Here is a 21,999-nt window from a genome sequence, read left to right on the forward strand (position 1 = left end):
TCTCTCTCTCTTGCTTTCTTTCTCTGTCTGTCTTTCTCTTCTGCTCTCTCTCTCTTTCCCTCCCTCTCTCATGATGTGAAACAGCGCTCTTCATTTATCGTAGCCGTCTAAGCTCTGTGTCGGCTCGCATCAGAGAGACCGCAAATCAGAGGAGACCAGAGCAAGTCACACACATACGTCACATGTTGTGTATGCATGACGACAGTTGTAAAAGGGCGTGTAGCAGGAAGATAGCATCAAATACACAACTGTTCTAATTATACATCACAGTGTGTACCTTATAAGTACTAAGAAATTAGTACTCTATAAAATAACATGGTGAGATTCAGTCATGTTATCTAAATAGGTCCAGATTTACATCAACCCATCAGAGAAAAATATTAATTTTCATTTCACAAAATATTCAGCAGCTTTTTTTTTTTTCATGCCACTGTCTTGATACTACAGTTGTGCAGTTTTGGAAAATGACCCATTTTAATAGATTTAGGCTTTGTTTTCCAGCACATTGGATTTGAATTGAAACTTTCACCTTGAGCTTAAAGTGTAGAGTTGAGTGTATGCACAACAAATGAGTTCAAATATCAAATCAAATATAACTTAACAGTTAATTGGCTTGTTGTTTTGTTTGGGCTGCCCGTGTGCTGTTTTCTTGTGTCTTTGGCTTTGGTGTGTGGCTTTGGCTTCTTGAGTTTGTTACTCAAGAACAACTCATCAGCACGAGCACCAACAATTCTAGTTAAGTAGGTCATCCTGAGGAAGACAAATCCAAACAAATCAATTCAAGACATAGACAAACCACAAAAATTTGTTAATAAGTGAAAATGCGCTGGCAACTTTGTGGTCATGGAACACCACAGGAGCGAATGGATCAAAAATACTTTTGCTCATCACGAAAAAATGTTTAAATAGCAAGAAGCACTATTTTGGGTAGGGCCTTGTTAAAGACTAACACAAAGAGATGTTCGTAAAACGTGGCATCAGAGGATGTATGCTCTTTGAAAAATAGTAGTTAAAGTAAATAAAAAGTACTTTTGAGTAAAGCCATTTGAGTCTTTTAGGTCTTTGCTCAGATGAAACCCAGAAAAGTTCTGAGTAAAAACCTACATCATTATGTTTCACAATTTGAACAGGTTCCAAGGAGAACCATTTAATGCAACTAACATATTGTGTCATATTATCTTATCTTCTTTCCTAATTTCTCCCATTTTCTTCAGTTTGTTGTTCTGAAAATTCCAAGCTTTACTTATCATACAACAACTAGCAACCAGGGAGGGTTGAAAGCTAACGTACTTCCTCTGAGACACCTGTAGCCAGACTCCCCCCTCCTCTGCCACATACATGAACTTACACATAGACATGATTGGCTACTAATGCAATGATTGACATGGGGATGACAATATTCCATCCCCCTGAGCATCACCAGGTGATTTTCAGTTACCAGTGATGACTATTACAGTCATCAGTTGCAAGGGATTTTCAAACAAGTACTATACATGACAGTTTTATTTAGGATTATGCTACTTTTGATCTCCTGGCAAAGAATGGATGGAGAAGGTATAAAAACGCTTGTGTTTCCTACATGGTTTACTCGTAAATGTAATTTATAAATGTAAATTTCGTTAATTAGATCTAATGTTCTGCAGTTTTGGCTCATTGTGATTATTTTATGTCAAAAGTGCAGGAGCACAGAGCTAAAACAACAAAAACCATGCCACTACTCAATTACTTACAGACTGCACTGTTAAATGATGTGATGTGATGTTCAGGCCAGTGCAAACACACAGTGACTTATTCCCGTAACCCTGTGTTCCAGATCTGGATCTTTAGAAAGTCAGACATACAAACGGCAGAGCCATATTTTCCTTTTCCGTGTGTGATTCCCATGGCGAGAAACAAAAATAGCTGTGAAAAATGTCAGCATTGTTCTGGTGGCAGCATCCTCGCTACCTTATTGATGTTACAGCTTTAAAGCAGGGCCTGGCAGGAGGCAGGAAAGCACAGAGCAGCTTGTGTCTTCTGCCTTCTGTGTGTATATCTTGGAGGGAGGTAAAGTTTGCTTATTAGGCCTGAGACCCATTGCGGTTTATTTCTCTGGCCTCTTCCACATCTCGCTCCACATCAGGTCTCTCCGTCCTGTCCAGGGATTTTTCCGTGCTTCTTCTCCATCCTCATCATTCCTTTTCATCTCTGTGTGCTATTGTTAGATTCTCTCTCTTCTCCTGTCTTGGTCCTGTTCCCATCCTGCTACACTCAGCAGCATTCAGCTGCACAGGACCTTGTCTGGCACTGTAAATACTGCACACACGATATTTCACTCCTGTACGGGTTTCCTAGTGTTTGAGGTTTATACTTGTCTGGACAGCTTATTGATCATAAGTGGTAAAGTGGAATTTGTGGGTGATTTTTGAATGGTGTGCACAGTGTTGAAAATCAGCAATGTCTGGGATTGATGATTGAAGTGCAGTTCACTTGTAGGGTTTTGTTCACTAACAGTGTTGATGTGTTTTTAGGTCATTCTTGGTCAAGTTCATGGCTCAGCTATGTCTAAATCAAATGTCTGTGCAGCAGTAACGCATAAGGCAGTGTTTAAATAGAGCTGACAAGGGCAAGGTTGCAGATTGTTTGGCAGAGGGGTTTGTGTTTGTTCAGTACATGGAGAAGTGTTTGGACAAGAAACAAATCACTGGAATTTAGAAGGTTTTTTTTTAAGTCTTGAAAATAATCAAAACAACCAGATAAACCAAGTTTTATGGGATTTCTGTATATTAGATAAAGGAACACACTGTAATTTGTACACTGCTTTTCATTCTTCTTTCCTGGCTGCGCCATTAACTGTCACTGAAGTGCTTTCTAGAATGAAGAGATTTACAGTATGCCAGCAGCAGTGCTGAGCATCACTCATCTGTCCAGCGTCTGTGATCAGAACAAAACAGCCGCTTTTCCTTACATTTTTTTTCTGAGAGTGAGACCTTTTTTTGGCCCTTTTTATCTGAAAGTTCCAGTTTCTGTTGTTTGATCCTGCTGACACCAAGCCACAGTTCATATCCAGATGGAGAGATAAGAGCAAAAGACATGACACGGCAATGTGGAGAATGTGGCAAAGGAAAAACCTATCTTTGGTGTTGCTTAGTTAAGACAAATCTCCCAACGCAGACTGTAAAGATGTATGTTATTAATGCTTATGGGTCACCATGCAGTTGTACTTTCTGATCTTCATCAAGCAGCATAATGTTGCTGATGCTGAGACTGTGAGAGAACAGAACAAGAGCTGCTAAACCTGCAGACAGTCCAGTTCTCCAAAAGCTATTCTTTTTCTCATCTAAATATCTCCCAGGAATCACCCTGGGCTTAATTCTCCTTTCTCACAAAACTCTTCTTTTAGTAGATCTGGTAAGTTTCCCCTCAGATTGAATTCTTTTTTTTTTTTTTTTTTTTTTTTAACAGAAAACTGTTCTGAGGTTAAACACAAACCTTCAGTTGTGTTCATACTGGGGTCACATTCTGAGGGACACGTCAATACTTCTAAAAGAGGAGATTTGTAAAGCAGGAAAGGAAGACTGTGTGAAAGAACAAGGGAGGAAGGGTTGAGCAACAATACCTCCCAGATGAGCCAGGTGCATTATTGGAAAGGTTTGATATTTCCCAGGCCAGGAATTCTTTAAAGGCTTCTGCTCTCAAACTGGATACAGGAGACAGTGTTTAGACCTAGGTCTTCAAAGACCTGTAACTTGGGTCTTGGGTGTTGGAAGCAAGAATGCAAGCTAAATGAATGTATATAGAGTTTCTAGTAACCTGGTTACAGGGTCAGTGTGGTATCTCAGAAAGGCTAGATGTGTTTACGATTATGAGCCACAGTAGGCCTTAAGGGTATGCTTCTCATTCACATGTGTTTTGTTTTGTTTGGGTCTGTTGTGGTGGAGTTTTTTTCCATAGTATTTTGATGAGCCAGCATTTATCCACAGTCCATGTTGAATTGGTTACGCAGCATCTCAAGAAATTGTGTGTATTTATTTGGCCCATGTCCAGCTTCAATGATATCACTGCTCTTTTTGACTGGTAGACAAAAATTGTGTAGAAATGCATTGTGTTTGTGTGTGTGTGAGTGAGAGAGAGAGAGAGATTCAGGTTTCCTCCATGTTAACATTAAAACCAGATGTTTTGAATCCTACTAGGCTTAAGTACCTGCTTAAGAAATTAAATTCTCTTGGATTTAACCCGGGATCTAGTTGCTGCCATAACCAAAGCTCTGGAGTGCTAGCTTCTAGACCCTCAATTAATTTACCTGTCTTCCCAGTGGTGTCATGAGAGAAAGACCATAGTGCAAGGCTTTTCTTAAAGCATGAGCTGTTGCATTAAACTGGCAACAACACAGCTCATGTTACACCATCAAGTGTGTGATGTTGAGCTCTTAATGGAGCGCTTCATATTTCAAAGCAGCAGTGGATCAAGGTCTGCTGTGGTATTATAAAACCGAGGACACCGATGGGATCAGAAGGCTTTGCCCAGATGCAGTCGGGAGAGCACATTAATATGATAGGGCTTTAGGGGTAGTGTGCACTGACTTGTTAAAGAGAAGGCCTAAGAATAGCTTGTGTGCATGCATGCATATTGATTCATGAACAGATCTAATTTTGCTCATCTGAGTATGCAACTGAGCTTGTGTTTGCTTGGCGGAGTCAGGGAGCTGAAGGAACCTGATGCCCCTGCTGTAGTGCAGTGCTTTGGGCATGCGATTGGAGCCTGGCTCGTCAGGCTTATGGGTAAAGCACTCCAGATGTCTCTGGTAGAGTTTCTGTGTATGCCTGTTCCAGAGAGCTAAGCGGCCAGCTGGCCCTCAAGCTCCACACTCATAGGAGCCAAAGAAAGAGACGCAAACACACTCTATCTTTCTCTCACTGCTTCATTAATGACAACACGGTCTGGCTGTCTCTGACTGTTGACATGAGTGGAGAAAAGGATGATAGAAGCAGTGCTTGTCAAGCATCTTTTGTTTCCTGTCCAGTTGGAGAAAGTGATAAGGCTTGAGGAGTGAGAGGCTGTGAAATCATCCACTGATGAGAAAATCACCAATGCGCTTATTATTTTCATATGTCACCACATGTGGGCTTTTCATAAGAAATAAGATAAGTCACGTTTTTGAGCATTATACTCAAATAATTCACAAATCTGGACCTACCCATTCCTTCTATGCAATGTTGGTATTTCAGAATTTGTATCTTCTATCTTAATGTAACAAAAATATTTTCGGATCTTTCCTGCTTGAACACGTGTTTCAAATCACTGATTATCGTTAGAAATTTCTGTCAAGCCGAACTCAACCCAGTGAAAGGTGTAAATGCTAAAATGCAGGGTTAAATGCTGAAATAACGATACATAAACCTGATGTTAAAGATAAAAACTGTTTTTTTAAAGTTTTAAACACATCTGGACTGTTTTGTTCATCCCAAGAACAGTCTTGGCTTTGCAGATGTGTGTTGGTAAATTTGTAGTTTATATTATAGTCATCATTTTTTGGCAGCTGGATCACTGCCTGCATCTGATTGGCTAATTTCAACTGATGTTGATTTTATTTGAAAACTGTGCTGGGTGTGTTGATATCTTGGCCTTGCCTGTATCAGGGTGTTGGATTTCCAGCTAGTGTCCTTAAGGATTATGTGGATAGACTAACAAAAGTAATTTATGGGCATTTCTTACAGAGAAAGGCAGAGGCATTGCCTTTTCAAACAGATTTAAGCTAAACGTGACTCTTAATTTCTGAGTACAAACCTGAATCCTGTCCTACACCAAAGTAAGATCCAAGTGGTAAATTAGCAGTAAGGCAACGTGTAGCAGGTCAGCCTGTAAGTTACAGGAAAGGTTGAGCTGAGGTCTGTGGGAAGATTGGAAATGAAGCTCATGTGCTGGTATTTGTAATTAAAGGGTGGTATGGATTTTTCAGCAATTAAAAAACGTGTTTTGTTGGAATTGGATAGATTTAGAGGTGAAAGAGCTGTAACATCATCAGCACTGGGTGAATGACTGCAAGTGAATGCAGCATGGCCAATCATAAGCAATCATCGCTCATTTCAAAATGTTCTCTTTGGTAGTCTTGTATTCCATTGTACTTCTTTTTGACCCTGTTGAACAGTGGAGAGAGCTCTGCAGTAGAGCACATGGTTTTGCCTGCTTAGCAGCGTGGCCAACTTTCTCCACATCTGATTGGTCCGTAACATTTTTGTGTGGATGTGTAAACAGAGAAGAAAGAGTGCAAAGTAAAGTACAGCTGCAGAAATCATTCAGAAAGATGCCAGATTCTTTTCTCTTCTGTTACCGGAATGATGTAAATATCTGTTTCCGTAAAATTACTTGCTGATCCAGAGAATGTGTTTTTAAGAGGGCACCAAAGGTTCAGCTGAGTATTTGTTAGAAAACTTCACCGCTTTCTGAATGATCTTAGTCGTAAAGAATCGGCTCTTGAAAACGGCATTTCCTTTCAACATTGGAGAAACAACTAAGGCTCAATCCTGCCAATGTCAAAGGTTCTGTTATACTTCCAGGTGGCCCAGTCATATTTCAGACAAGCAGCTAACTGAGGATGTTCTCTCTCAACCTCTGTTTGCCCTGCTTTCAGCTGGATCTTATCAGCTGGAGAACAGATTCTGTCAAGCTGATTAAAGGCTTTCAGGGGTTACATGGTTTGTGCTGTGAACTTTTGTTCATTTTTTTCTTTCATGTATTTACTCCTTGCTTTGTTTCTTTATTTTTTGTTTGCTTTATTTCATGATTTTTGCTTTTCTGTATTTATTCTTTCTCTTTTTATCTTTGAATCTCTTCTTCTGACTTTTGATTCCTCCATCCACATCTGTTCCGGTTCTGGTCTGCCTGCTGCAGATGTTGTTGACTTTTGATGACTGTACATACAAATGACTGTAGAGTTTTTGTGTAGCTTTGTGAGCATTTTGTGGTAGAATGTGCTGAAGATGATTGCAGGTGACATGGACCTTATCTCTGTAGCGCCTTGGCAGAAGCACTGAGGTTGATCATTTTGATATTTGGAGGCAGATGGAACTTTGGGATTTCCCATGCTTCATCTGCATGTTCAGCTTTCTTAGCCTTTTCCATATAAGTCCAGGTTAGATTTCAGAGTAAAGAAAATTTGATTGTGGTCTAAAAGAGAAGTGATAAGCCAATGCAAAACGCCTAGATGTCACTATCTTATATGATGTATGTGAAGTAAACAACGTACCTAAACGAAAGTGCCCTGATATTGCACTATGATCGAACCTCGGGTTTGCGAAGTTTGTTAGCTCATGCAGCATTCAAGTTCACAACTCCTTCTGTTTTGGGGTGTGTCACAGGCTTTTATTTATCTTGTATAATTGGGTTTAGTGAGAGTCATATGTAGTGAAGATACTGGAACAGAGATAAAGGGGCTTTGGAAAAGGACTTGTTTGTACAGTTGGTTATTGTGTTTCAGAGTGAATGTTTTTCACATTAAGCTGTTGTTGTTTTGTTCTGTCATCTTTGCTCCAGTTGCTGGATGTGTTTGGTGTCCTGTGTTACTGCTGAAGGCATTACTGCATAACTGAATGATTTATTTCGATCCATTTGCCTCTCTTGTTTGTTTTTGGGCCTAGCAACCAGTGCACATTGAGTGAGGATTTCAGTTCACTGGGTTCACTATATACAGCACTCGTCTTGTACCTGGTGGCTAGACGGAATAGATCTAGCAGATTTCATAATCTAAATTTATCTCCACATGAAAAGCTTTAGTGGTCAAGCCCAGCTCTTTCATAGTCAGTCACAGACACTTCCTGTGCCAGCCATTCTCATCATCTTAATGTGGGTTTTTGCACAAATGATCATGTGACATTTCTTTTGGTCTAAATTGTCTAGTCTTTCCAAGGATGTGCACCACCTGACATGTTCTTGTTATTCTGTGCCAGACAGGTTATATGTGTCATCCTGTGCCAGAAATTGTGTATGGAAATATGTCTCCTGTGCATCAGATTTTTTGGTCTTATTGTCAATCTCGCTCCATCATGCTTAGGATTGTTGGCGTTGGCCAGAAGCTGCCGATGCTCTAAGCGGTCCGAGTCTGTCGTGAAGGGAATGGTAATAGAAAAAGAGCAGTGAGAAGCAGCTGATTTGAGAACGGCTCTAGAGTCGGGTGACAAGAGTTTCTTTCATCACTTCACCATCCAAGGCTTGTAAACGCTCGTGTTGATCTTCTGCAGCTGAACATTCACCCAAGTCTCAACAAGTGGTTTTCAGAGGGCTCCTCAGAGGGCTGGTTGTTGTAGAAGTATTTGTAGGAATCTAAGACATACATAAACACACACACCACAGATACCTGCTATCCTGTCTCCCATTCTCTCTTATGTTGAAAGAATGATGTATTAATGATGACATCTCGATGACAATCTTGAGCAGAGTCAGGACTTAAAGCGTGACTTTATTCATTTTCGTAGTTTTTGGGTGTTTCCTCATTTAAATCCTCAAGATAGGGCTGGAATTTGAATTTGGAAATGTAAACGCTAACCCTTAGGGCTGTGTGTGTGAGCATTTGTGTATTCATGAACTTCCTTGATTGGCAGCTTCTCACTAAGTGTGCTTCTCATTAAGCTCTGCTCCAGAATTCAAATCCTTGACAAAATTGGACAGGTTTCTTGTTCTCAAACTTCTTATATTAAACTAATTTCAGGCTTTTACAAGATATGACTGGGTTTATAACATCAAGATGGAAGTCATACCGAGTTATACTTTCAATTTTGTATTTCCTACTTACAGATACAGGGTTTTATTGTTGCACTGTGATATGTTTGTGTGTGCAGCCCCTCATATCTCAGCCATCTGTAGCCTGTCAGCACAGAGATCTCATTTGTGTACAAACCTGGCACAAGGCTGTGCGAATGTTGACATTGCCATCACAATTCAGCATTGCTTAGCTGTTTGTTCTTAAAAAATTTCATTTATTAATTTACTTTGCTGTGAGCTATTTTTTTTGTTGTATTATCCCTGAATTTGGGAGGGAGTCATCATCAGGTGCCCCAATCGTGTGTATGTGTCTGTGTGTGTATGTGTCTGTGTGTGCGTTAGTGTACAACTGCATGTATTGGACATTTAAAAATACAATAACTCTAGACATTGCAGATTTTATGATTCTCGCTTTGTGTTTACTAGTTTAACATTCAACGCCAAGTGAACACCAGATGATTTTTAAAATGTCGGAATCGCCGTCCTCTTCACACTTTATGTCTTTTAGCTTTTGGCTGGTGTTGAATTAATGGCTTGTCACAGAGTGAGCATTATAAAAGCAGTTGCAGCTTTCACTGGAGAGATCCTTTTCTAAGAAAATAAAAAAAAGTCACAAGATAGACAGCTCTTGTGTGTAAGTGCAACTGGTGTTTTTCTTTTTTGTTTGTTTGTTTTTGTTTTTTTTTTCTTCAAAAAAACAAAGGAGAGAATTAAGGAAAAATTAGTATGCTACAGTTAATCTTACTGGCCTAAAATCTTACAATGTATAATTGCAGTTATACTTACTATTTTATATATATAGTATTATAATACTGTACAAGATGAATACCTTATTATATTCAATTTAGTATGCTTTTGCGGAGCATTGGTACATATTGCGTATGTAAATGATATCATACCTTATAACCCTGATGAGTTTGTGCCTGTCTGCTTGTGTTTTTGTGTAATTACCCTAATCATACTGCAGGGATCTGAGTGATCCTTCCCTAGATGGTTAAGAAACAGGAGACAATGTGGTAAATCTGGCAAATTTTTCTCAATACCAGTGGAGACGCTTTGGGCACCACGATGACTCGTACAACATCGAGACATGCCACTGACTCACAGCTTCAAAGCCAAGGTTTGGATTGTGGTGGGAGGAGGAGCCTTAGCCTGCACTGCATCTTTAATTGAGGGTTGTGTGGCATTTTGTGCTGAGCGACAGATTCCTTCTCCTACTAATTGAAAATGAATGCCAGTTCTGTCATCTGCGAGGATCACATGTTTTGTGTTGTCGTGAGCGCTCGGAGCAGTGAGGTCAGCAGGGGAAGATGGAGAGGTGTGATAATACATGAGGCTGACAATGACAAGAGGAGCGTTGTTGCTGAACTAATTAGTGCATATTGCTTGTCTGTTGTTTTACCTCAGCTTTGTGGATTGTGTGTGTCTGCTCGTGTATGACTCACCAGCAAACCCCCAACCACACATACACTCAAGGGATGTAATCGAATACAAACTCTTTACTCAGATTGCACAGATATTGTGTTCCAAACAGATACAAATACCGATATGAATCAGAGGCCCTGACTATTTTTATTCAAGACAGCTTGCTAGAAGGTTTCAGAAAGCATGATTACAACTAGAGGTGCAGAGGTGTGTATTGGGACAGGAATCCGGTGGGAGGAAACACAAAAACAAAAGCTGAGCAAATGGATGGATTTCAGCTGTGGGTACAAGTAATCGGTCAGATATGAGTCAACATTATTAACATTAACATGCGGCCATCCTTAGTAACTGTCTGGTCTGGGTCATGGTTGTTGAAATTAGGCTACTTTGTTTAGACTTTCAGCAATAGAACTGAACAGAATGTGTTAGAAATTTCACTGAACGGTATAAACAAAAATAGTAAATGCACAAGTGGGATTAAAAACAGTCCACGAACCTGTCTAGTTAGAGACAAATATTTGGAGCGCTAAACAGACACAGATAGCGGCATTGCGTTACACTTTAAACACACACATTATTTATTAAGCAGTTTTACAAATATGAATGTTCTCATCCACACCAGCAGGCCCTCTTTTGTTTACCAGTGCAATTCATGAGATTTTAGAGGAATTACTGCAAATTTATGAGCTGTCATTGGAAATGAAATTCCTTTTCTTGTAGTCATATCCATCAAATAAATTGTGATGTTGTAGTAGATTGAGAACAAGCACTGAAACATTGCAGTGTCACTTCTTCAAGGCCTGTATTCACTTTTTACAACGTCAACGGCTTTTTCTGCGCCTCTTGTACAAATCTCTGGTCTTCAGTTTTTATTATCTACAGGAGTTTGCTATCTAGCAAACTAAACCAGGTGGTTTGGACAAGATAGATTGCATTTGAGGTACCAGTGACATGGAAGGTTTATAATTAAATATTTCATAGTACTTATGCTGAAAATGGAAAAAGTATTAAAATTTATTTAGAGATTGTTTCCTGCCAGGAACAAAATCAGGGCCCCATTTACTGTATCATGTTAAGGGCAAACATATGAACACTTCACAGCTAATGTTAATGCAAGCCATTCTCATAAATCCACACACACACACAAACACATGCACATTTAGTTTCCATATCACTTTAATTATTTTCCCGCTCTGCAGTGCATAAGTGAAAGTCTGCACATATACCTGTGAGTGGAGGGTATTTGTTGTGACCGGGGTGAACACTAGGGGTGAAATGATTCACTCTGGTCATGATTCGAATGGAGTCACAATGCTGGCTTCAAGCTTCATGATTCAATTTGGTTCTCACAACATTTTTTCACGACTCATTTTTTTTTCTTAATATCTTAATGAAATGCAATGTGCTTGTTTGTCCGAATAAAACTAAATCAAAAATTTCTATATTTAATATTGTAAGCAGAATGTACTACAGGCTCAATATACAATACAAGTTGTTAAGGCACTGGGTTGTTGATCGGATATTTGGAGTTTCAAGCCCCAGCGCTGCCAAGGTGCCACTGCTGGCCATCTGAACAAGACCCTTAACCCTTTCTGCTCCAGGGGCTCTTTATCACAACTGACCCTGTCCTCTGACCTCGATTCCCTAAGCTGTGACCTATACTGAAAATATTTTACTGTGGTGTAACGCATATGTAAAAATTAAGGCATCTTCTTCTTCCCTATTAAAAATAAGAAAGATATGTGTGTGCATTCTCCCAAAAATTTGTATGGAATGGAGTGACAGAAATATAATGAGTTTAGTGGCAGCACCTGAGCTGTTATTTTAACTAGAAATAGAGCTCCAAAGTTGGTTAAACTGTCAGGCTTCCGTGGCTTTGTTCCGTGTAAATCGCACAATCCTCGTATACACGCACTCAGACTTTTTTTGTATCACGATTTGCCACAATGCAAATGCATTTGCCACAATGATACCCTTAGTGAAAACACATGGATTGGACATGTTTATTTTGAATACTTCAATCTCTCCCTGTTTGTGTAGTGTGACATGTTGGGGTAGACTGTAAACTCTGATTTTAGTGTTTCTGGCAGTTTGCTTTATAGCTTTCATGACTCGAGAGGCCAGACGGTTGGCGTGAGAGGCAAAGATGATTTTGTTTTGATCTGTACTGGAATGTTGTAACACACGTACTCGTGCACCTAAATAATCTAAATGGTGTCAGTAAGTGCAAACATAATTCAGAATTATCAGATCCTTTTCTATGTTCTAGTCAACTTCAGAATTGTTTTGACATCCACATGCAGTTATTTATGTTGCAGTTATGAAAATTAAGCACATGCAAAGGCTTATTTGGCAGTTATTTTTTCTATTAATCAGACTATTAAGCAGATCGCTTTCAAAAAGATGAACTCCATTTACTATGGCCTCAGTTTGTTCCTAGCTGATTGCAGTCAGATAATAAACATTATAAGACTGCATATAAACTCATTGTGCCTTGAGATGAGGGTTTTGAGCAGATTTCAAGCATTATCTTGAAAGAATGGTTCAGATATATAGATCAGGTTTCATCTTGTTTCTGCTACCATGTGGCTATACTAAAGTGTGGTCTTCACTAAATAAGCAGTATGAGTTAGATTGTCTTTGTTTGGAATCTTTTCATCCTTAGCATTTACTGTGTGTGTGTGTGTGTGTTTAGGTTTTGAGAGGGACTCAGCTCATTGCCGTTGCCTCTGCTGATGGGACAGGGACGGTGGAAGCATCTCCTCTGCAGGCCAATGACATCCAAGTTCAATACGTCCAACTGGGCCCTGTGACTGACCACACGGGAACTGTGCAAGTAAGGACACACTCACACACACTTCTCTGTAGGTAACCTCTAACATTCCATTTGCCGTTTAACACGCTTCAGAATTTGTCTTTTTTGCGAATCTAGCTTAGGGGTGGTTTTTTTTTTTGATATATAAATACTTCCTGCAAATCCTGGCTGCCTTCCCACTGCTCTGGCTCCAGCACATGGGCTCTGCTAATTAGCACATCACGTTAGTTTGTTTTTCTAGAGTCTCTCTCTTACTCTTTCTATTTCTCTCACTCCCTCTATGCGAGGAAGTACTGTAATCATTTCCTTATGGTGACATTATAACGTTTCAAAGATGGCCACGTTTACACCAACACCACTCAGGTTTTAGTGATCCTTCTAATGTATGGAGTGTGACCATATTTCTGCACCATGAGGAATATATAATTCTCCATATCCAGAATGAGATGCGGAGTTCGAGTAGTTCTGCCCACTGTCTGGATTCTTTCTCTAAGCATTTATAAGGATATGAGCATGTGAAAGATGGAATGCTTGAAGAAGGGAAAGTAATAATTAGTAGATGAGCTTCAAATCCCTTTGGCATGGTGGTGAAGTAGAGGGTAATGCAGGCCATGTGGAAAGAAAGAGGAGGGCACTTGCTTCCCACTGGAGCCTTTAAAGTGGCCAGTCTGGCAAAACCAAAAACAGCTGACTTTTGGGAGTTGCTATGGTCTATAGGTTTAAATGGTATTTGATTATTCTAAGGAGAGCAAAGTATAGAAACCAGGAAGTGTTTCAAACTTGCGTGTGTCTTTGCCAGGTGGTTTATATGAAGATAAATCCTTCTCTCCCACAAGGAACTGAGTGGATTCTTAAGAAACCTTGGCATTATAAAATTGTACTAACATCTTTCCCTCCTTGATGATTTGTGGCATTGCGTTTCACTTGGAATGCACTGAATCATGCTATGAATATCTTAGCCACTCTCTGTATATCTACTCAGTTTTCACATCTCACACGCTCTCATTTGCTTTTTCCCCCACTTTAGTCTCCTTCAAAAAAAACAAAACACCACACATAATTTACTATCATTCCCTCATCTGTCCATTGGTCTATGTAGCAGGGATCACAAACACTTAGCAAATGAATTATATTTTCAAAAATGTGATATGTATGTTGTTAGTACTGCTATTTAAAAAATAAAAATCATGACGATGAAATGGCAAGATTAAAGGGAATAGATTAGAAAATGGCTTTGGAAGGTAAAAATGAACCACCAGGCATTAGTGTAAAGCATATTATCTGACAGTTTTCATTAAAAAAAATATTTGAACTAACCCAAATATTAAAATAGGAATGTTGAAATGGAGTGGAAGTATGACTTATGGCCAATTCGTTATTAAGCAATTAAAAAAGAAAAGATTTTCTCTTTTTGCGTGTCATCTTTCAGATTTTTCACCTCAGTCAAGCATTTTTATTTATTTTTTTCTGCATTTCTTATACTTTATATATATAGTGTTTCTATATATATATATATATATATATATATATATATATATATATATATATATATATATATATATATATATATACACACAGGAAGGATATATATATATCCTTCCTGTTTTATGTATGTATATATATATATATATATATATATATATATATATATATATATATATAAAACACACACACATACACACACAATTATTTATTTATTTAAAGAAGAAATGTAAGAGGTGTTCACTTTTTTTGGCATGGCTGTATGTTGCACAATGTTGCCAGAACATTGGAGGGAAATAGATCAGAATCAACAATAGCACTAGTAATGGTCATAGCAATAATATTATCAAAATTAATAACAGCTGTACTATAATAACAACAATAATAACAAAGGATGTTGTTACATACTTCTTAGTGAGTGTTGTTCAATGGCCTTCACAAATGCAGTTTATCAGATGGAGACCTCTGATTATGGTGATCAGAGTTTGGAGGTATTTAGAAATAAAAATTCTCAAGACTTTTGCTTTTTATATCAATAATGTTGTCATGCAGTGTGCATGCACACATACTACCTCCTCTGTGAGCAGTTAGGTGTTTTAATGTTTACTCTTTACAATAGTGAGGCACTGTATGCACTGAACCTGTACTTATTCAGGCTCTGTCTAAGCTTTGCATCTGTAACAATGCATAGATGCTGTGCCAGTCAGTCCTCGCTTTCTAGAGCCCCTTAGCACTCAGGCTGACTCTGGCTTTTAGTTTCACTGTGGCAATGTTCCAGACAGGTGTCTTAACTCTGTTTGATGCTAGTTGATGATTTTATTGGGTTGTAAAGCAGTGCTATTCTGGGTGCGCTTTGTGTTAGTGCCAGTTACAGGGTAAGTAGACCTTTCAGCCAGCTGACTATAGGTATTCTCTTCTGAAGACAATTCCTGGGTCTATAGTATCTTAAAATGGATTGATTCCCTAGGACTTGATTCTCTTCATACTATTTTGGAACTAGGGTCTACTTTTGGATTTTTATCATCAAATAGCCAGAAATAGATCTTTGTCATTTCATGTATAGGATGCCAATGTACCCTGATGCTTTACAGTTTCCCTTCACTGGAGCTAAGGGACCTAAACCTGTTCTAACTCACAAGGTTTGCAAGGTTCCTGAAGACCTGACCTCAACCACACTGAACACCCATTGGATGAATAAACATGATGAACATACACATTATGGATGTACTATGTAAGAACCTGTCCATCACTCTCATATTTCCCTATTTCAAAACCATGGGCAATAACACGGGCATTAACTCCACTCTTCTGGGTAGGCTTTCCACTAGATTTTGAAAGGTGTCCACATATTTTTAAACATAAAAATGTTTACCCTTTCCTTAGAAGTTAGCAAGATTTAATCCCAGTTATTATCTAAATTAATTTACACTGAATCAAGATGGAGACCTCAGTTTGGTAAAATGTGTGTTTTGATGTTTGTTGTAACATGATGCTTTTTAATTGTGTGAATTCACCGACATTCTAAAACGACCCCAAACACTGGTAAGGCTGACAAGCTCTGAATGTATTGTCTTGTGTGCACTAAGCTAGTGCTGCCTTGAAACTGGCATCTGTGCTCCTGGCATCTGAAGTTTTCCTAAACGCATTATGTTAGGGTTTGATGCAAGACCTCAGTTCTAGCAGTAGTTGTCCAGTAGGTCCAGGTGCTACTCATGGATGGCAACTCATCAGCTGAAACAATATCCCAGCAAAATGTCAAGACTGCCTTACTAAATTTAATTCCTAGAAGGTCTGCCCCTGCATGCCATCCTGACCTCTGCTGTTTATCTTGAGTTCAGCTGTAAAACGTTTCCACTCTCTGCAAGTTCTCTCCGTTGACTCTGCACCACACTCTCTTTCAGCCTCTAGCAAGTCTTGACTGGTTCTTTCATCCTTCAAGGTAGAAGACCTGCAAAAAGACTCTTCTATTTCCACAGCTGTCCAAACAGCTGAGCTACTGACTGTCTTTATACACAAGGACATGAATTACCACTTAGTTATTTAATCTATCATTTTTTTTCTTGCTATGTTAACCCTCCTGCCTAACAGGATTTATGTTATGATGTTAAGCCAGTGTTCACATTCTAACATAGTCAAGTGGATGTACTTTTGACAGAGACTGTAAAGCACTTCTTTATGTCTCTATGGGTCCAATAAAGGTAACTCACCCATATACTGTGAGCATCAGCAACAGCACCAGGTCATCTGCATAGAGCAGTAGTTTTGTTTTTCTGTCCTGACAGACCGTTTAATCGGCACTGCTAGCTTATTAATGTCAACGCTGTAAAATGTTGGACTATATCTGCATACTTGTTGCCCCACATTTCTCTGATCCTCTCTCTTGTTCTGTCTTTTGGACCAGTGTCTACATCTCCAGTGTTCCGTGGCTTATGTTCACTCTAACATTTTCCACTGTTTCTCTGTATTTCCTGGACTCTTGCTTTCTCCTTCAAACAAATACACACATCTTGTCCTGATGTGCCTGTTCAAAACTGATGTAAACAAAAGTCCTCATATTGCTCTTAACAGGCTGCTGTCCAAGTGTTAAGCCTGGGTATTGAACGTTCCCGGCATCTTGTTTTTCTCTCAAATTCCATCTGTCCTCTGTCATTCCTATACCTCAAATACACAAACTCTTTGGCTGATCTTCAGCACTCATCTTTTTTCAGCATGCTGTGCCAAGCCCAGAGTGCCAGTGTGTGAGAGACTTCATAACTAGCCATGTTCAGCAGATCAGGCTCTGTCTGTTTAGCCTGATTCTCACACACAGCCAGTCTCTTCTGAAATTGATGCCCTTGTCTTCTCAGCTCTGAAGCGTGAGCTCAGGCAATGTTGCCTCATTGGGAGCATTTTATGACAACATGGGTTCACTGTCGAGTGTGTTCTCGATTATCCCGTGCATTGAGCTCTGCTTTCTTGGACAGGTTTTGTCTGGGTTTTATTGTAGCTGTTGCTGTAATCATGTTTGTTTACACTTTGTAGCTATCTGGAAATGTGTTTAATGGTTGATGATTATCAAAGCATTGGACAGAAATCAACAACTGAGTTGATTTAAATCAACAAGCTCAGAGCAAATTAAGTTGGTGATTACGTGCCCATTCTCTGGCTCCTTTTTAACCATGCGCTGACCTCACAGGAGGGAACCAGTCAAAGCAACTATTGAGGTATTATGAAATTTGCCATAATTACATGAGTTTTAGAAAGGTGTGTCTCTGGTGGTCCAGCGGCAGGATCCCAGGTTTGATTCCCAGGCAGCGGACCGACCCAGCCACTGCAGGATCAATTCTCATTGCCGCTCATTAGAAGTCTGTGTCAGGAAAGGCATCCAGCATGAAATCTGGATAAAATACACAGATTGGCTGTAGAGACCCTGAACACGGTGCAGCCGTAGGACAACAACGACATGAATTTTAGAAAGGCCACTGTATATTGCTTCATATTTAGGCATCTTCTTACACTGTATGCATTTTCCCTGCATTATAACCAGTTGGGCATTGATAAGGCCATGTTTAACTAGACAACTCTGCTTCATGACCAGCAGAAGTATTGTACAGATAGAAGATGATCGGGAGACACTGTGCAGTTTTAAGAAATGAGAGGAACTGATTTGTGTAGAATTGGCAGTTTTAACCAATGAATCATACCATTAGTTTTTTGCATTTGTACCTGAACCAGACTTTTTGACGACCCCTTTGCTGTCTTAAGGCCAGTGAGAATTATGAGACGTGCTATCATTTTTAACTCAACATGTGGTTGTGTTTAGTGAGTTCTTTTTATTTATGTATTTATTTGACCTTTTGTTTGCCTTCTTTTTGTAATGTAATAGTTTCCAAAACAGACACTACATAACAAAAAAGTGGGCTGATACAAATAAAAGAACATTTCCAGACAGGAAGTGCTGTAGAGAATAGCTTAGCTGTTAACCTAGTGATATACTTGTGCTTTTGTGAGTGATAACCCATTGTGCTAGCAGCACAAATCCGCACTGTACGATATTACTATCTACTTTTTTTTTTTTTTTTTTTTTAAGATATTGAACATTCCCTGGTGCCAATGTTTAAAAACAGAAAAAAGGTCTATATGATGGATCCCGAATATGACATTGTCTCAGAATTAACTCTGAACTGAATTAGTTAAGAACTCGTGTGTTAAAGGCGCGGTGCACGATGTTACAAAAATGCTTCAGAAAACTAAGTCAGGCCGACTAACAAAACAAACGTGTAGCCAATTAGCAGAAAGGGGTGTGTCTTCTCAATATGCGGCAGAGAGAGTTCAGTGCGCATGTCTGACATTAGCCAAAAGTGATTGAATGATTGACTGCAAGTCTTTGAGCCTGCAACATGTGCACACGCTCCAAGTCTTCTGAACGCCATATTCCGCCATATTACTCATTGAGTTAATTAATTGATAAAAATATATCCTCGGCCAGCTACCCCAGCAGGTTCCCCCATAATAGTTGCCTGGGTTGCGTATGTATGTGTGGGCGGAGCTATCAAAACGGGTGAGACCCATTTGGGTTAGAGGTGTGTTTGTTGAGGTGATTTCAAATGTCAACATTGGCTTTCAGAGATTGTGCACCGCCCCTTTAATGTGATTGTTTATTTAATTTATGCTTGTTAGCAGTATAACAGTTAGTTCAGCCTGCAACAGTCGTACATGTTTGCGCCAAGATCAAGATTTTGACGGGCGGATGAGCACAGATGTACACACATATACTCTGCCTATCTTCTCAAAACACCAGAGAATTTTTGGAGAACAATAACCTACAGGATGCTGCATAACCACAACTAAACGAATAACCTGTGTTAGATACTGCTGTGCTGTGACATCCAGTTTGTTTAGATTTTGTTACAGAAATGATAAACTATACTGTTAAACTATAATTTGATCTTAATTGTGTCTACACTGCAAAAACACTCAAAGAAAAAGCTCTAAAACAAACATTTAAGCAGGAATTCACATTACTGCCCTCTTGTGGAAATTATGCAATTCATGATTGAGTGCTTGAAGGACATGGGACAGAGCACTTGGCAGAAATCATATCCGTTGAGCGTGTTAGGTCAAAACATCCATGTTTTAGGGCTATGGCACATAAGGGACTGATGTAGTGTAGGCTGTTGCATTCACAGCTGTGTGCTGTGTGAATGTGTGTGAAAGGGAGAGAAAAAGGTTTCAGTGTGTGCCTGGGCCTTGTCCTTGAGTGACATTGCTTCTTCATGTTGTGCAGGTGTACAGTCTCTTGGCGAGCGTAAGAGGAAGGAATGACTCACTCAACATGCTCCGCTCTCAGAAGTGACTCATCATCATCCCTCGTGCTCTACCTCACACACTGTTTTTATTTGGTGGTTGACAGAGATAAAGTATAGCCTTAATCCAACCCCTCCGCAGTTCAGTTTGGTTCAAACAGCCATTATTGGTCGGGCTTTCAAATACTGTATCACTTATTGAGTTGACTTCATAACAGTAGTGTTAACAGTGATCAAAGAAAATAAACACTGTATTAATGCAGCGTGCTAACAGCAGTACATTTAAAAAAGATGTAAGTGATGACAGATTTGTTATAACATGGTATACATGTCTGTCATGGTATGGCTGTCACGGCCTCTTTCAATCTTTTTTTTTTTTTTTTTTTTTTGGCTTCAGTTATTTTCCATTCCTATCCTCTAAGCTTGTCATCCGCTTGTCTGTTTTCATCACAACCCTCTTTTTCTCTCCCTCTCTTTCTTTCTGTCTTTTCAGGCTGAGGCACTGGGATCTGCCCTGCAAGCAGAGATGGACGTGAAAGAGGCCATACAGATCCAGCAAGGTGCGAACGGTGAAGTGGTCCAGATTCAGATGCCTGTCAACACAGTGGGAACCTGAGACACCAGCTCGTGCACTCTCTCTCAAACACAAGACTTTACATACACAGATGTATTAATGCGACTCTGCAGTAGTAGCACCTGAGATTCACAGCGAGAAAGAGAGAGAGAGAGAGAGAGAGAGAGAGAGAGAGATAAAGACCTGTATGTGAAGATGCTCGAATTCAAAGTTGGAGTGGACAATCATGGGTTAAGTCTAGATGGAGAGTCTTAGTTTAAACAAATCACATAATTCCTTTTGGCTCAGCTTGTCTATTGGCAATCTCCTGACAATCACAGACTGTGAAAGTGGCCAGTCAGCTTATTAACACAATAGCAATGCTGGCTCGAGTGCAGGCTTGTCAAAGCTGCATGTGATACAGACTGTGGCCCAGCTGAGTACAGGATGAAGGAGTTTTTTCCCCTCTCTGCATCTGCACTCCATCACTGCATCAGCTTCAGTGTGTGATGAGTTTATTTAACTACAGCTTAAAGGAGTCTGTCTAGCTGTTAGGTTTTCAGGTTCAGCTAATCTCCTCCCAGTTACGACGAAGATCCTATACCGAAAACAACGATACTTGCAAATGAAGGACGTTTTGCTTTGCGTGCTTCCTCCAAGGTTCTGGATTCCAAATAACCAGGAGCATCTACCACATACCTGACAAACGATTGCTTTGTGAATATTAATGAGTAAATTCTTTTTTTAACTTTTATTTGTTTACTGTCATTAAGTAGATTGTGGGTTGCTGTTACCTTATGCTAAAAATGAATTAAGCAGAAATATTTATGGCTCTAGATAGGAAACATGAATTTGTATTTGGCAGTAATAATAATGAAACTCATGTACATACATTGTATTACAAGTATTCACCCCTGAACTTTTCCACCTTTTGTGGTGGTAACAGCTGGAACTGAAATGCACTTAATTTTGATTATATGTCATGAATCTTAGTTCTGTTGCAACCAGATTCCAGTCACATATCTCAATACAAATAAACCTGGAATGTACATGGAAGGCCTCAGTGTTTGTTAGAGAACTTATTGTTATAAAAAATATCTAAACTTTGAACAACCTGTGCAGCAAGATTAAGTCTGTTATTAAAACATGGACAGAATGTGGAATATCTGCAGCTCTTGTCTTCAGGAAGCTGGTAAGGGCACCATTAGTCAGGGATGCATCCAAAAGGCTAGAGGTAACTAAATTTGAATTTATCATCGCTGTGCTTCAGTATGTGCATAGTCATATTCGAGTGATGGCAATGCTGGGTTTTTACCACTGGTAGGACTTTATGCCAGAGGGCCAACTGTTCCCTTGTGGTTTAATCAGAACAAATGATCATGTTTGCTGAGTCTCCATCAAGCCTTTAACTGGACTGTAGAGAATGCACTGCTTTACATTGTGTTTAACTAACACTCAAAATGGAAAAACGAGGAATTCATTAAAGAAGAGAAAAAAGCGAGTTATGTTTACACATTACTGTGTCTCATGATGCTGTTAGATGAGTTATGAAAGCTTTGTGCTTTGAATGAATCAAAATCTGGGTTTAGCACCAGTACTGTGACAAATATTAAAAAATCAACACATTATTGTAAAGAGTGGTGATATAACTGTTGTAGTATTGTGACTGTTTGCTATTAAACGAGTAGTCTGTTTTCTGTTAA

The 21,999-nt window shown here is 39.3% G+C and overlaps 1 protein-coding gene across 3 annotated transcripts in view; it reads left to right on the top strand.

Annotated features, from left to right (window-relative positions):
- Window positions 1-21,999, top strand: part of banp (BTG3 associated nuclear protein) — a 42,241-nt gene extending 20,242 nt beyond the window's left edge. For all 3 annotated transcript variants that reach the window (XM_060886450.1, XM_060886448.1, XM_060886449.1), the window contains exons 12-13: window positions 12,857-12,997; window positions 20,237-21,999. In XM_060886450.1, coding sequence (XP_060742433.1) covers window positions 12,857-12,997; window positions 20,237-20,359 — 264 coding nt within the window. In that variant the 3' untranslated portion in view covers window positions 20,360-21,999. The remainder of the gene's footprint in view (window positions 1-12,856; window positions 12,998-20,236) is intronic.

The sequence above is a fragment of the Tachysurus vachellii genome, chromosome 14 (assembly GCF_030014155.1).
Source record: "Tachysurus vachellii isolate PV-2020 chromosome 14, HZAU_Pvac_v1, whole genome shotgun sequence".
Lineage (NCBI taxonomy): Eukaryota > Metazoa > Chordata > Actinopteri > Siluriformes > Bagridae > Tachysurus > Tachysurus vachellii.